Source organism: Rattus norvegicus, chromosome 6 (genome assembly GCF_036323735.1).
Source record: "Rattus norvegicus strain BN/NHsdMcwi chromosome 6, GRCr8, whole genome shotgun sequence".
Taxonomy (NCBI): Eukaryota; Metazoa; Chordata; class Mammalia; order Rodentia; family Muridae; genus Rattus; species Rattus norvegicus.
This window is the reverse complement of record NC_086024.1, coordinates 15,612,317-15,628,851: the sequence shown is the minus strand read 5'-3', so window position 1 is coordinate 15,628,851 and position 16,535 is coordinate 15,612,317. Positions and strand designations below refer to the sequence as shown.

The 16,535-nt window shown below is 45.3% G+C and overlaps 1 protein-coding gene across 1 annotated transcript in view; it reads right to left on the bottom strand.

Moving 5' to 3' along the window:
* The window catches only part of Lrpprc (leucine-rich pentatricopeptide repeat containing), an 82,476-nt gene extending 66,262 nt beyond the window's left edge, over window positions 1-16,214 (bottom strand). The window contains exons 1-5 of the mRNA NM_001008519.2: window positions 16,006-16,214; window positions 3,824-4,017; window positions 2,488-2,610; window positions 712-833; window positions 554-612 (exon numbers count right to left, since the gene is read on the bottom strand). Coding sequence (NP_001008519.2) covers window positions 554-612; window positions 712-833; window positions 2,488-2,610; window positions 3,824-4,017; window positions 16,006-16,154 — 647 coding nt within the window. The 5' untranslated portion in view covers window positions 16,155-16,214. The remainder of the gene's footprint in view (window positions 1-553; window positions 613-711; window positions 834-2,487; window positions 2,611-3,823; window positions 4,018-16,005) is intronic.
* Window positions 16,215-16,535: the final 321 nt, after the last annotated feature.

Here is a 16,535-nt window from a genome sequence, read left to right as displayed (position 1 = left end):
TGTAAGCAGAGAAATATTGGAACTAATTTTACCTCAATCAATGGGCAATAAAAATTCCTGCTTTTATAAACAAACATGTTTTAAAGGGCTAATGAAAGTTCCCTTAGGACATTGGTTTTTAAAAGGCAAATTCAGCTTTGCATTAACAATTTATGCTTCTGTTCTGAATAGCAACTTTTACTTCTTTCCCTTTTATACAATAATATCATTTTATTTAAATCATTTTACTAAATTTGCTACATTAAAATACTTCCGAAATAATGACCTCTATAAAGAACAAATTTTTTTAAAAAGTAGGTACATCTTAGGATTATACAATTTATAAATCTACTTGTGTAAACCTACATTTAGAGATGATGAGATAGATAGGCTGTCGGGAAAAGGAGCTCATGGCCAAGCCTAACAACTGAACCCAGAACCCACATGGTAGCCAGAGCCGACTCCTGCAAGCCATGCTGGATTTCCAGGCTCGTGCACACACAGATACACAGAAGCACAAAATAAGTGAATGAAAGTGAAACTAAAAGGTGGCCCGCCTTCATAAAACACACACCTGGCGCCTTCAATGTCCCCAACACTACAATAGGCAGCGATCAGCCTCTGGTATGTCACCTGCAACGAGATGGGCCACTTAACATTCGAGTGCACAAACATTTTTCTGGAAAGTAAGAAGTGGACATGGCTGCTTGGACCACAGCAGCAGCTACCTACTCGGTTCGGTTGAATGTTTGCTCCCTCCATCTTTGCCAGGAAGTCAGTAGGTGAGAATCGGTATTCATTTTGAAGATATACTTTAAGTAAAGCATTATAATGACTGACATCGTACACGGTGCCTAGAGATGAAATTTAAGCACATGTTTAGAAGAACGTTCAGCATTTGGTAGTATAGTTAAACTCTGCAGACACTAATGGGTGCCTACTTATGAAACAGTACTGTCTTCCTGTGAGAACTCACTGACAATACCTTTTTGTATTTAAAAGTAACAAAAGCAGTCTGGAGAGATGCCTTAGCAGTTAAGAGCATGGTCTGCTCTTCCAAAGGTCAGGAGTTCAATTCCCAGCAACCACATGGCGGCTCACAACCATCTGTAAGGGGATCTGATGCCCTCTTCTGGCCTGCAGGTTTACATGCAGATGTAGCACTCACACATTGATTGAATGAATGAATCTATGGCAGAGGCATTGTGCAATCTTTCTTTCAGCCTGCTAGCATTATTTAGCCATATTCTAACAGCCTTGTCTTCTTCCTATGTAGATACTGCCTACGGTGACATGTTAGGACAGTCAGTCAGCCTACTCTACCCACAAATGACACCATGGTCATCCTATCAGTTTAACTAAGAGTGGGGTCCAATTTTTTGGCAGTGCAGTATGACTCTGACCTACAACTGTCCTTACAGGCAGGTACCACCAGAGGGGGTTGAATCTCTTCAGTACTGTAATGTTTTTAGTAGAGGAACAATGTCAGATTTGTAACATGATGACCACAGAATGTCCTAAAATGTATTTTTACAAGCATCAACACTTCTTTTAAAAACCTCAACTTAAAGGGTGGGAAAGACGGCTCACAGGGTGGACAGCTTTAGACCTAACATGTTGAAGCAATTTCCTTCTACTCTTCACGTACTTAAAAATCAGGAATAATACCCATTATCAAGTGGCTTTTTAACTATTTATTTTTTAATATTAAAATTTTTTATTTTTTTTTTAAGACAGAGTCTCACTATGGAGACCAGGCTGGCCTCAAATTCATGGAATGCCACCTGCCTCTGTCTCCCAAGTGTTGGGATTAAGGACATATACCACTATATCCCAGTCAGTTCAAAATTTTTAAGTATAAAAAAGGTAGTTAGCCAGGTGTGGTAGCATAATTTAGTTCCAACACTAAAGGCAACCATCCTCTAAGAACAAGATCCATGTTTGCCATGGCAACAGCCTATCTCAACAGAGCAACAGAGAAACCAGAAGGTATTGAGTAAAAATTATACCGTGCTTGTCATCCTTCCAGACCAGAACTATTTCAATATAGTGGATAACCCACACAGGAAAACGCACTGCCTGTGGGTGATGGCACGCTGTGTACACCGTCCAACTCCTTAATTTTTGTGTCTGGTTCAGCAATATGTACAGATTCTTGCAGTCACAGACTCCAGCTCCTGCTATTTATAAGGAGCTAAGCTACGGCAGAGCCTGCTTGTGTGAGTGCGCTCCCTGTGCTCCAGGACTGTGGGGTGAGTTATAACCACAGCCCCAATGCCTGTTCTCTCACTTATCAAAATTCTAATTCATGATATGAAAATTACTTTACTCTTAGTGCCCCTAGATGTCACTATAACTCACTAAATAAATATACTGCAAAAAAAGGACTGAATCAAGAAGCCATGATAAAATAAGTTTATACAAATACTTACGTGAAGAACACTTTCAGTGGAACAGAAAAAAATACGCCTATGCCTTTACACAGGCCAAGTACTAAAATAACCATACCTAACTGCTGAAGTTTGTCCCATATCTTATGAGCAAATTCTGTCCTCTCTGCAAGACTCAGTTCGGGCAGGAGCGAGCCGCAGCTGCGCAGCAGAAGCAAGGCCTGGTTACTCCCTGGGCTCCCTGTGCAGAAACAGGTGACGGGTCAGGTGACAGCCCAACAGCTCCGAGGCAACGCCAAAGCTTAATCTGCAGCTTATAAGTGGTTTGCAAATCTTCAGGCTTTTCGAGATCAAGAAGAATATCCCTTAATTATCCACAGCCTCCTGGCTCAACAAAGACAAGGCCGTACCCAAACACCGCCCGATCCACATCATCAGTACACATTACAATTTAAAGTTCTAACAGTGTCTGCTTTAAGAAGCCTAAGGTTATGAAACTTCGTAATCTGTAAAACTAATGAGTCCAAAGAAAGCAAATTTTTAAGCGTATCTGCTACACGCCAAAGGCTAAGCATCTCGGTATCATGAAGATGACAAAAGGCACATAAGGACTCATCATTATCAAACTCAAGCTCATCTCCATGTCCCTGAAAATGACTTTAAGACGAAACAAAAATAAGTGTGCACTGTATAATTCTATCTATAAGTCCATCCAGAGCAAGCGCCTAAGAGGGCAGAAACTAAACATGCACTGTATAGCTCTATCTATAAGTCCATCCAGAGCAAGCACCTAAGAGGGCAGGCAGAAAATAGCTTGTGTGTGCCTAGGACTGGAAAGGGTGAGAAGGGCTGGGGAGGGTGACCATGGAAAAGTTGTGACAGATGAACAGCTCTGAGTGGATGGGAGGTTCTGGTCCTTGAGTGCATGTGACTGTGACTGTCATAGAAGCTCTGCTCCATACCAAAGGGACACCCCTAACAGGCTCTGGGAGTGTATAGAATTTCTTCAACTGCACACAAAATTATACGTGTTGGTTCGCTGCAGTTGTGATGTGAGGGAAAGCCTGGGAATAAAGGGTCTGCAGCTCCTGTCCCACTATCCAAGATCAAAGTGACCTGGTGCCTGTCAGTCTTCACTGAGGTCACCTCAGGAAAAGCTGATACCACACAAAGAAAGAAGAGAAAGCCTGGTGTCTTCTACCTCAGCTGACCACTGAGAGCAACTCTAGAAACCAGAGGAAGCAAACAGACGTTTTTGTTTGTTGACTCTGAAATGAACTCTAAACAAAATATTCTCGTGTTACTTCAAATTCTGCCTGGATGAATTGGAAGCATAGCAGGATCAGAGTCACAGCTGACATCAGAACTGATGCTGAATAGCAAATGATGCTCTCCCCAGTGAGCTTCCAGGAACCGTTACAAGCTTCGACTTCCTACCGAGAAACTCTCAATACCTGAGCGGCACGTGCTCTCAAAGACTTTCTGCAGAAGCCCCTTGGTAATGCGGCCCGTTCTCCGGACAGAATTATCCAGTCTCATTAGGGCCCAATCAAACTGACTGCCACTCCTTCTCACAGGAGCAGGCTCCTCTGGAAGATCCTTTTTTTCAGCGACGATGGCATACAACCTGGCTTGGCTCAGCAGCTCTCTGTGAAATGAAATAGAATTAGTAATAAACTAAGCAAACTGCTGTCTACACAGGCACTGCTTGTGTGACCCGTCCACACCAGCTCCGACAGTCACCACACACAAACTGCAAAGCCTGGAGCAAAGTGTACACTGAAGCAAATCAATCAATCAATCAATCAATCAATCAATCAATCTCTCTCTCTCACACACACATACACACACACACACACACACACACACACACACACAAACACACACACTGCTTCTGAGTGGATTGATAACCTTCAACATGAAGTCATCTCAAACTAAGAAGCTAAAATTATTTTCCCTTAATGAAGGAAAAATGAGGCAGCTCATAACGCACTCTTCTCATTCATGTGAGTGAGACAAAGGCCAAGGCAGCCTCCAAACTCTAAACTACCTTCAGGGTTTTGTCTGGGCATAAGTTTATTATGGCCATAACTTGGTTACGTCATTATGAACATAACTAGGTCCGAGGCACCCGCTTTCATGACTCTGAGTCAACACGCTGTTTGAATGCTTCCCTCGGTCTTTAAAGTAATAACTGTCAAAAATAAAACTGCACTCTGGCTTAAACAGTTTTAAAGATGTCATAAGCTAAAATTAGAATAATACATGTTTCTACAGAATAAGCAATCTTTTTTCTTTTTTCTTTTTTCTTTTTTTTGGAAATAGGAACTCATTCAGTCCAGGCTGGCCTGGAACTTCCAAAAGAACCAACAATAACTTTGAACTTGTAGTTTTCCTGCTTTTCCCTCTGCTGGGCTAGCAGGCCTGCACCACAGTTTACTCGGTGCAGGGATGGGGCCCGTGCTAATGAAGCCCCCAAAAATCTGAGCTACTGATATCTCCAGAAGAAACTCTTTAAATCAATATTTGATAATGCAGCTTAATATACAATTGAATGTTCATAAACATGTTATCAGTGGTGCTTCATGTTATAGGAATTAATGCTGTACTTGATGACAAACCAAGAAAAAAAAAATCCCTAGATGTAAAAATTACTGTCATAAATCTTTGATTTTGACAGGCTTTCTGTGAATTCAATATCTTACCTTTTAACATATGCAATTCTTGGGGATCTACTCCAAATATCTTATTTTCAGCTGCCATTGTTATACTAAGTATTATGCCTAAAAATGTTAACTCAAGAAATACTTCCAGAATAACCACATTCTCTGGATTGTAGACCACCTTTTACCAGCGGTGGTGAGCTAAGTGCGTAAGTCAGTAATGGAGCACTCGCTTAGTGTGCAAAAGGCCCTAGGTCTGATCTCACTGTCCCCAAAGCCACCGTTTTCCTGCATCACAAACTGACTGTATGTGAAGTGGCATCAAAAGCTGTGTCACATGCAAACCAGAGTCTGTAACTAATACTGTTGTAGAAATTACACCAGTGACCAGAGACAATCACAACACCTGACCATCATATATACAGAAATAAATCAGAAACTATGGGGGTGGGGAGGGATATCGCCAAGTAAGGTGATATCCTCTGCACATCATGTGCACGAGTGAGAGTGAGAGAGTGAGAGAATGAGAGAGTGTGAGAGAGTGAGAGAGAGAGAGAGAGAGGGAGGGAGAGGTGGGTGTTATCACCCACAGACCAGAGAAGATGCATATTGCCCCCTATGGTTATCCATTACTATAATAATCATCAAAAACTACTGATAACTCAGAACACGTGCACTGATTCATACAATGCAGAACTTTTTGCGCAGTAGAGGTGAACTTGCTGACTTCTATGCCACTCAAATCAGATGACTATTGATGAGCACACCCACGACTTCTTTTTACATCCTGGCTGCAGTTTACCCATTTCCCCTCCCTCCTCTCCTAGTCCCCGCCTCCCGTAACTCCCCCATCACACCTGTTTCTCTTCAGGAGAGGGCGGGCTAGATATTCTCCAGCCTCTGGCATACCAAGTTGCAGTAAGACTAGCACCTCCTCTTCTCTTAGAGCTAGAAAAGGCAGCCCAGTAGGAGGAAAGGGTTCCAAAGGCAGCAGGCGACAGCAGAGACAGCCCCTGCTCCCACTGTTAGGAGTCCCACGGGAAGACCAAGCTATACAACTGCAACGTATGTGTGGAGGGCCGAGGGCAATGCCATGCAGTCCCTGGTTAATGGAGCTTTAAATGATAGTATACATTACCACCACCACCACTGCCGCCACCACCACCTCCACCACCACCACAGTCCAGGGCTTCCCATATGCAAAGGAAACACTCTATCCTGACCTGAACTCCAGCCAGAACTGACTTTTAAGTCAACTCTGGCACACCTAGAAGAAAACAGGAGCTTCCTATCACAAGCAATGGGCATGCTGTCACAAAAAGGAGAGACATGCTCATGGTTGGTCAAGCTGGGTCCACACAAGTTAGGCGCTCACCATTCAGGCCTGCAGAAGCTGATGCATCCTGCCTCTAAATTCTAATGCCCCAACTGATGTAACCATAGAAGGAGACTGTATCAGCTCACGCGACTACCAATGGCAGTTCTAAGTAAACATATTTCAGCTACCCGTGAATTGTCTCCAGCAAAATTTGGAAGTTTTGTTGTGGGGTTGGGGATTTAGCTCAGTGGTAGAGCGCTTGCCTAGCAAGCGCAAGGCCCTGGGTTCGGTCCCCAGCTCCGAAAAAAAGAAAAAAGAAAAAAGAAAAAAAAAAGTTTTGTTGTTGCTGCCTTTTTTGTTAATAATGGTGGGGGAGAGTATCCATATTCTGGAATACATAAATACATGAATGAATGAATGAATGAATGAATGAATGAATGAATGAATGAATATGTGAACCAGAGGATAAACTTGAACCACTCAATCATTTCTAGGCCTGTACCATATTTTTTAAAGAATGATTTTTAGAAAAGCACAGCTCACACACATACACCTTCCTCTCCAGTTTCCCCAACCACTGAGCCACATTAGTGTCCTGCATTTGCTAGAATGACAAAATTTCCTTGCTAGTTTTCTATCAACTTGACACAAACTAGAGTTATCTGGAAGGAGGGAACCTCAATTGAGAAAACACCTCCATCAGATCCTACTGGAAGGCATTTTCTTAATTAGTGATCAATGTGGGTTGGTCCAGCACATAGTGAGTGGTGCTATCCGTGGGCAAGTGGCCCCGGGTTCTATAAGAAAGCAGGCTGAGCAAGCCATGGGAGCAAGCCATTAAGCAGCACCCCTCCATGGCCTCTGCATCAGCTCCTGCCTCCAGGTTCCTGACTTGCTTAACTGACCTGTCCTGACTTCCTTCAGTGATGGACAATGGATGTGGAAGTGAGAACCAAATAAACCCTTTCCTCCCCAACTTGCTTTTGGCCAAGGTGTTTCACTGCAGCAGTAGAAACCCTAAGACCCTGGTTGACACTGGCAGTTCTGCTCACTCTGGTACAGAGGCCCACGCTGACAGGCCCATTTGATGCCTACAATATAGTGTGTGGCCACTGTTACAGGACCCTGCAGAATGATGTCCCACCCACCACCATTCTGGGCTTCCTCCTAAATCTATGGCAAATGTCAATCACTCTACGGTTCCAGATTGTCTTTTCCAGACTGCCATCCAGCTGCAGTGACGCGTGGCCACTTCAGAACGGCTCCGTCTGTAAGGGACATCTCTCGTTCCTCCACAGCTTTTCACAGTATGGTAGTTCATTTCTTTACGCACGTGTATTTCACAGTGTAGGGAAACTTACTTTATCCACTTACATACTGAAGGCTATCCTGGGTTTTGCCGATTTTGAATGAAGCTGATATACATATCTGTTTTTTAAGAACATAAATGCTGAACTCATCTGGGTAAATACTTTGTAAATGGTTATAAAACTAGCTTTTAGAATCGCTGTACAAAGTTTATTCCTATGGCTACCAATGAGAGCTGTTTCTCTGTAACCCTGCCAGCATTTGGTTTCCAGTTCAGGTTTAAGTGGCCATTCTTCCAGGAGTGGTGGGTCCTCGGTGTCTTCATTCACGCTGACTCGTGAAGTCTCAGATATTTTTCATAGTCATGTGCAATCTCAGTCCTCTCCAGTGATGGACTGCTCAGGATTTCTGCCCAATTACGAGCTGGATCATATACTCTAATTGTAGATTTTTAAAATAATTGCCATGTTTTTGTTTCAAGAGTTACTCTTTGGGCTGGAGAGATGGCTCAGAGGTTAAGAGCACTGACTGCTCTTCCACCGGAGTTCAATTCCCAGCAACCACATGGTGGCTCACAACCATCTGTAATGAGATCTGATGCCCTCTTCTGGCCTGCAGGTGTACACGCAGGTAGAATGCTATACACATAATAAATAAATCTTTAAAAAAAAGGTACTCTTTCCTTTTATTGGACATGTACCAAGCTGCTCTACATAGTCTTCAAACTCTTTCAATCCTTCTCTCCTTCCCTGGTGTATGACATGGCTGAAAGTCACTTGGGAACTACCAGGGTTAAAGATAAAGATAAAAATATTGGGGAAAAAAGTATGTTATTAATAACTACATTTTAATGCATGCTAAGTAGCAGTAAATTATTATGATAGCCCCCATCTTACACATGAGAAAAACTGACAAATACTTCCCAGATCACAGAAACGCTAGTTACAAATGTAACGGCAGAACCAACATTTGCACTGGGTGGTCCTGTCTGACACGTCCCGTCCCACGTGAGACATCAGGCATCAGCAGCATCGCCAGCCCAGCTGCAATCCAGGAGCCTCACTGCATAATGGTGGAAATTAGACCAGAGAAGAACAACTAGATAACGGGAGTCCCTAATGCCAGGGAGGGTTCTACATGAACCTGTGCAGTACAGAGCAGTTCCTATGCAGCTACACACACCACTTGTTCTGCTACACCGTACTATGAACAGATCTCTCATGTCGTATGAGCTTTCACTCCCACTCAACCGTCCTCTGTGAGCCTCTTGTTCTGCTACACTGTCAGTGAGGTGAACTGCAGACACTACAGTATGTTATTCCGTCCACCAGCACTGCGCCCCCTTTCGTGATTCTCCACAGCTGTACACACACACACACACACACACACACACACGCTACACTGGATCCCAGACCTAAGATGTCAGCGCGGCTGCTTCACTGCCTGACCGCATACCCTTCACATAACGTCTGTGGACTTCTACTCATGTCTCTGAGGCCCTTTCTGGAACCAGAGCACAAAAACGTTCACACATGTGCCAGACACATCTTTTCCCAAACCATCTTTCTTCATGCTATTTAGGACCCTGAATATTTTTTTACATTTGTCACAGAAACGTATCAAGTTCATTGACTGCACTGTGTATTAGTGTTCAAACTTTCAGTCGTACTATAGAGAAGAGGCGCGAGGGCCACTGATAAAGTAGCAAGTCTCCACTTTGGATCACTGTAAAGACAGTAACAGATGTCTGAGCTAGAAGGCACAGTGGACACACTCATCCTAACATTCAGGCAGCTGGGGCAGGCAGATGCAGGAGCGGGTCATCCTCAGCACCATATCAAAAAGTCCGTAGGCCAAGTAAGCAACACAGGGCAGGACGTGTGGGCACGGAGGCTTTCAGTGAGAAATAAGCCCTGTAGTCTTGTGCATTCGAGGCTGGTGCTGCAATCTGTGGAGGTTTAGGTGGTCTGGCCTTGCTGGAGCTAGGACATCACTAGGGGTGGGCTTGAGAGCTTAAGTCTCGGCCTACTTCTTGTCTGCTCTCTGATCCCTGCCTGCAGTAAAGGCTGTGAGCTCTCAGCTTCCTGCTACCATGCCTCCTTCCCACCATGCCTCATCCCCAGAACCAAGAGCCAGAATGAAGTCTCCTCCTCAAGATTTCTTTCCATCCACCATGTTTTCACACAGCCGTGCAAGTCACAGTGGGTGTGGCTCAGCGGTTAAGAGCAATGTCTGCTCTAAAGGTCCTGAGTGCAATTCTCAGCAACCACACGGTGGCTCACAACCATCTGTAATGGGATCTGATGCCCTCTTCTGGTGTGTCTGCAGACATATACATTAAATAAATATTTTTTTATAGTGATACAAGCGAGGCGGGGAGAGGTGAGAAGAGATCAGAGGCAAACAGCTGCAGTTTTATCCTAGATACCCTTCAAAGTCAAAAATGTTTTTAAGTAGAGGCTGTGGCATGATCATTTGTACTAACAAACACCCCTCCATAGCTGCCAGAGGAGCTTCAAGAATTACAGCAGACCCCTAAGAAGAAGAGAACGCCGTGAGACTGACTTTAGCTTCCACCACAGGGGCAGTGAAGGAGAGAAGAGTCATTCCCAAGGCCCACCTGAGGTCTCATTGATAGGCCATAGCATAACAAACAAAGAGAATGCCACAGGAAGAAACTGTGGAAAGGCATGCCTGCTGCCTACTGCTGCATGCAAGTGTGCCCTCACAGACATAACCGGAGGCTCTCTGGACTGTGGTAAGAGCACTCACTGGCCTGGATCCAACCTGAGATTTTGGCCGAACTGTTAGAACTTCCTCCACTATGTTTGAACGTTGTCCTCTCCAAACCTGGTACTGATCTCAACTGCCAGCATAACGGACGGCAAGTTGCAGCTGTCAGGGAGTCTTCCAAGAAGGGATTCCCTGCTCTTCTGCCTTTCACCATCAGATGACACTCAGACAAGAAGGCCAGGCTGGAGAGATGGTCAATAAGGTAACTGCGGCTTGCACCAAGGCTGATAACCAAAGTTTAATCCCTGGGACCCACATGGTAAAAGAACAGAACCAATTCCTGCAAGCTGTCCTCTAACACATGCTACATGCAAGCCAGAGTGTGTGCACATGCCTGTATGTGCTTTTGCATCTGCGTGGTGGCTCACACCTTTAAACTCATTAACTGGGAGGAACAGTCTAAGCCAGCCTAGTCAAATTGCAAATTATAGGCCACTAAGGCCTTATCTCAAAATACATGAAGGGAGGGAAAATAAAGAGCAGAGGACTTAGGAAGATGGCTCCATTGCCATGAGGACCCAAGTTTGATTCCCAGCACCCACACTTGGCAGCTCAGAAATGTCTCTAACTTCAGCTCTGAGAGGACAGGAGTCTTCTGGCCTCTATAGATGCTGGTGTGTGTGAGCGCACAGACACAGACACACAGACACATAGCAGAGACAGACAGACAAATACAGACACAGAAAGATACAGACACACAGAGACACAAAGACACATACATTTTTAAGTAACAAAAAGGAAGGCCTGCGCCAATGCCCACTTCTTTAATACTGTACTTGTAGGCCTCCAAAACTTTGAAAACTATTTTTTCTGTTCCTAATAAATTACTCAGCCTCAGATGCTCTCCCTTTAAGCCTAAACTGTAAGAGGATGGGGAAGAGAGACAGCTCTGGGTTGGTTGAGAGCGCTGCTGCTCGTCCAGGCACCAGGCTCAGTTCCCAGCACCCACGTGACAACTCACGACCAGCTGCAACTCCAGCTCAGGGGCTCTGACACCCTCCTCTGGCCTCCGTGGGCACCAGGCACACTCGTGGTACGCAGATCTACGCAGGGAAATGCTCACATACACAAAACTAAACCAAACTCAGTTTTTACCAAGAGGAAACAGCAGTCCCTTACAAGAGCATTACCTGTTAGAGTAACTGAGATCATAGAGTAAGTCTCACAACACACTTCTAGGATGGTATCTACACTACATGTAGACAGGCTTCTCCATTTCAGCAGGTTTACTTCTTAGGAGATTTTAAAAATCACATCTAGCTCTTTTCATATTAACATTTTGCTTAAGACAAATAAAGTTATAAAAATATTAATTTAAGGGTTTCAGAGATGGCTCAGTGGATAACAGCATGGCTGCTTTCTAGTGGCTAAGCAAGCATCTGTAACTCGTTCCAGGGAGTCCGATGTCCTCTTCTGGTCTCCGTGAGTACTACACGCACAGGGTGAACAAATACACATGTAGGCAAAGCACCCACTTACATAAATAAACCAATTTATTAAATGTCAGTTTAAACCTAAAGCCAATACAAACAGAATATTAAATATATAAATAGTAAGTACTCAGAATGGGCCCAACAAGTAAAAATCTGCAGGCAAAACACAATGCCCTAGGTTTGGACAACACTTAAGAAAATGTCTCTAATGGGCCTGGTAAGTATGCTTAGTAAATGTAACCGAAACACTTCCTGAAGTATTTCTCCTCTCTTCAGTCAATCAGAAGAAATCCTAGCACCCTGTCAAAGCCCTGTTCAGCTCTCAGCTGTGCTGTGACAGCCGCATGACCTAGAGAAAGGCAGTCAGTCCATATTAGCTTTTTCACTGGAGTAAAACATCTGCTAGGGTTAGAGATCAGCTCAGTGGTGAAGCCCTAACTCAACATACAGAAGACCTGGGCTGCTCCCCTCCAACAAACACGCGCGCGCGGGCGCGCGCACACACACACACACACACACACACACACACACACACACACACACACACACACACACGACAACCTTGTGAAAGTGGCCGCTCTCTTGTTATGGAAAGCAACAGTAAACGTGTAATTTTTAAACACTTTGTAGAACTAAGTTGTAATAAATTTTCTCCTTGCAGTATTACTATAACAACACTATTCTCCGAAGTCTTTCCAAACTCAGCTTTCTCCCAACATGGCTTCATGCCACTAGCATCCCTTCTGTACTTGCCCCAGCTGCTCTGTCCTGACACAGCCATCTCTTTCCCTCTTCCCATCCCTCTGTGCCAGGCTTCTCTCTCCCATATCATAGCTATGGCAGGAAGTGCTGGCAAATGCTTTAGCCAGATAGATGTGAAACCAGACAAGGCATTTTTGAGAATCTGTGTGATTAGAATGGCAGGGATTCCGATTGTAGATTCTGAAGCTCTCATCTGGATTTATATGCATTATGTACAACATGTGTATGGAGTGGAACAAATGGCTCAGCCACAAAGAGCACACGCTGATCTTGCAGAGCACCTAAAAAGTTCCGTTGCCAGGAGCCACTCAGAAGGCTCACAACCACCTGTAATCCAACTCCAAGTCATAGGACACTTTGCAGGAGGCTGTACTTATCTCTGTACGCACACGTACACACACACACACACACACACACACACACACACACACACACACACACATACTTCATTAAAAGTAAAATCTCTTCTAAATGAGTGTTCTGTTAGTCATCCCCTTCAGTATCCAGAACATATTCAAGAATAGCTCAAGGGGGGCTGGGGATTTAGCTCAGTGGTAGAGCGCTTACCTAGGAAGCGCAAGGCCCTGGGTTCGGTCCCCAGCTCCGAAAAAAAGAACCCAAAAAAAAAAAAAAAAAAAAGAATAGCTCAAGGGCTAGAGAGATGGCTCAGTGGTTAAGAGCACTGACTGCTCTTCCAGAGGTCCTGATTTCAAATCCCAGCAACCACATGGTGGCTCACAACCATCTGTAATGGAACCTGATGTCCTCTTTTGAAGACAGCTACAGTGTACATATATAATAAATAAACAAATCTTTTAAAAAAAAAAAAGACAGAAATACTAAAAGGAAAACTGAAGAGCAAGAAATATACAGAAGTGCATGTTTCTGTGTGCTTTGTTTTGGAACAGATCAAGCAACTCTAATAATTTCACTCCATAATGCCTATTAGTCCAACTCAGAACAGCAGAGCTGGAAAGCAAGACTAAGGTGGAGATGCAGCACCACGCCTCAGGACCACAATGCAGCACAGGGGACTAAGTGCCCTTTTCAGTCTCATCTCATTCCACCGTTCTACTTGTTTGTTGAGTGAATGTTTGACAGCTACTCCATGAACACGAGTAGAGGGGGAGCCAGCACAGTGTGAGAAGTCCTTTAAGGACTAACAACAGGTCTACAGTATCACATGTAATAGCAATTGGCTGTTTTGGCCTCTGAAGGCACCACACACACAAACACATACAACAAAAAGATATTTTTTGAAATGGTTAAGATTCTGGTCATATGGTACACACCTTTTACTTCAGCACTTGGGAGGAAGAAGCAAGTGGTTCCCTCTGAGTTCAAGGGCAGCATGACACAACTCCCAAAACACCCAGGGCTATATATACAGACACTGTCTCAAAAAAAAAAAAAAAAAAAAGAGTAGCGAGACACGGAGGCCTCAGGCATGGTGTGAAAACAGTGAGAGTAAGTGAGAAGTCAGCAAAGGAGACAGGAGACCATGGGCAAGAGAGAGACCAAGTGGGAAGCTTCTAGAGGAACTAGAATCCTGAGAAAGGTTGTTTTCCAGACAGGCTTAGAAGTTGTGGGATAGGAGACTGGCAGGAAAGTGTTCAAAGTCCAGAGAGAGAAAACAAATACTACTTCACTGCCTGCCATGACCTGAACACAGCATTTCGACAAGACCATGTCCTGTGCTCGAATAGTCTCCTTTCTACCGAAGAAACACACATGTGGGTCACACCGTAGACAAGACCCTGGCAGTCATGATCCTGCTTAGTTTTTCTATTGATCTTTTGTATGTGCGTCCATACATGTGAAGGCCAGAGGACAATTGTGGGAGCCATTCTCTCCTTCCATGTGGGTCCTGAGGTCAAACTAAGGTCATCAGGCTTACAGAGAAAGTGCCTTTTCTTGATGAACTATGGTGCCTGCTCACAAGGCCATTTTTTGGATCTTGGATCGATTGTGGTAAGAGAAAACTTCCGAAGAGACAGCTGGTGCTGAATAACAAAACAAGCCTTACAAAGACACCCAGCACCCTCCCTTACAGACTAAAGAGATCCAGCGGAACTTAGCCAAAGGTCCAAGGAAGTAGAACCCAGGTCTGATGAACACCCAGACCAACAGCCTGTCACTGAAATTCGACTTCTGCCAAACGTAACAGCAAACATCAGTGACAGCACCGCAGCAGCACTGTCACTGGAGGAAAGCAAAAGGAACTGGCACCACGGTCTCTGAAGACATAAAGCCAGGGGCATGATTTCTGAAGGTTCACTGCTCAAGCTTACCCCAAAAGTACAGGCCCTGTATACAAATAAGCATCACGCCAAAGATGTGCAACCGAGTTGCTGGGACGTCATACAGCAGTTCCTTCATCTAATTATATGCAGGGCCCGGGCTGGCCCATGCAGACAGTTACTTCTATTACAGTGGTAACCAGTTAAGACACATCAAGTCCTGTATCTCATGAATAGGCCTAACCTTACACTGTGCCCACCTATGTACCTAAAGAAACTTAAGGCCTGGGCTGTTGAGTCATTTGTCCAATGGCATAATGCGAATAAACAGAAGCACCCTTAGTCCATGGCTCCCCGCTCCAGAACATACTTCCTAAATCTTTTTGCTAGACCCAAAAGTTCTTCTGGGGGTGGTTCAACTGTCAATTTCTCTCTGGTACTAAAACCTAAGCCCCCATCTTCCTTCATCTGGTCAACACACTCATAACCTCAATCCAGACCGGCATACTCGCAAAAATACTTGCACTAACTAGAAATTTAACTTGTTTTTGCAGTAACTACATAGATCCCCAACAAGCGCCTTGCGTGTGTCCACTAATCCATTATTGTGACCATCTCCAACCCATGATGCCTGTGTAAATATTGAAGGAAATTTTCATTCAACAAAAGGCAGGCAAAAACCCGACCCGGGCATAATCAAATGTAAAGTTCTAAACTATCCCTGGGTCACTCAAAAATTCAAACCCTATCCCCAAGAAAAGTAAAATGAAAAACAGAAGCCTCCTAAGACTACATACTAGCAGGTATGTCCAGTGTGGGAGAGCACCCAGGAAGGGTACTTCTAAGGAATGGCACAACACCTGCCCCCACATCAGCACCACCCCCTAAAGCCCTTGGGCTTCCCGGGCCGCCCGAGCAGGTGGCAACCTCAAGCAGCGAGGCGGAAGCCAGCCATGCCCTCGACCATGACCTTCTCAAGACATTCAACCTTGTCACCCTGAACTACTGGCAAAGCACGGGCGTTCGCGCCTGAGCTGCCGGGACAACGGAATTGGAGCGAATGAGCAGGACACCGGCCCGTCCGCCGTAGCCGGTCAGGAGGAAGGGTCCAGTACTCACCCTGCAGCCGGCCGGCCACCAGCGGCCGCCACCCGGACGACAGAGGGCAGCCTGCCGGGGCCGCCCGCAGGGAGGCGCAGGGACAGCGGGAGGCGCGGGACCGCCGCTGCCCCTAGCAGCCAACGCGCGGGTCTCAGCAGGGCTGACATGGTTCACCGTAGTCAAGGCAGGATGCACGCTCCTGCAGAGGACCTGGAGGAACACGTGACGACGGGGTCGCCCCCTAGTGGGACAAACCAAGTCCCGAGAGCGCCTAGCCTAGGGGGAGGCGGAGCTCCGCCATGGCTCACGGGAGAGGCAGGCCGAGCTCCTGGGATCATCTGAATCCGCCTTTTGTTTTACAATGTGTCGTTTTTGTGCTCTGCTCTCAGTGTTCCTGTTTCCGTGTCCAGCGCCCCGGCTTTTAGAGAGCTCGGCCACATCACCCCTCCATTTTGCAGTTGGTAGAGCCCCTAGAGGTCGACTCCGCCCATGCGCGCGCAAGGGTTTGTGGGGGGCCAACTAGGAGCTACACCGAAGGTTGCTGGGAA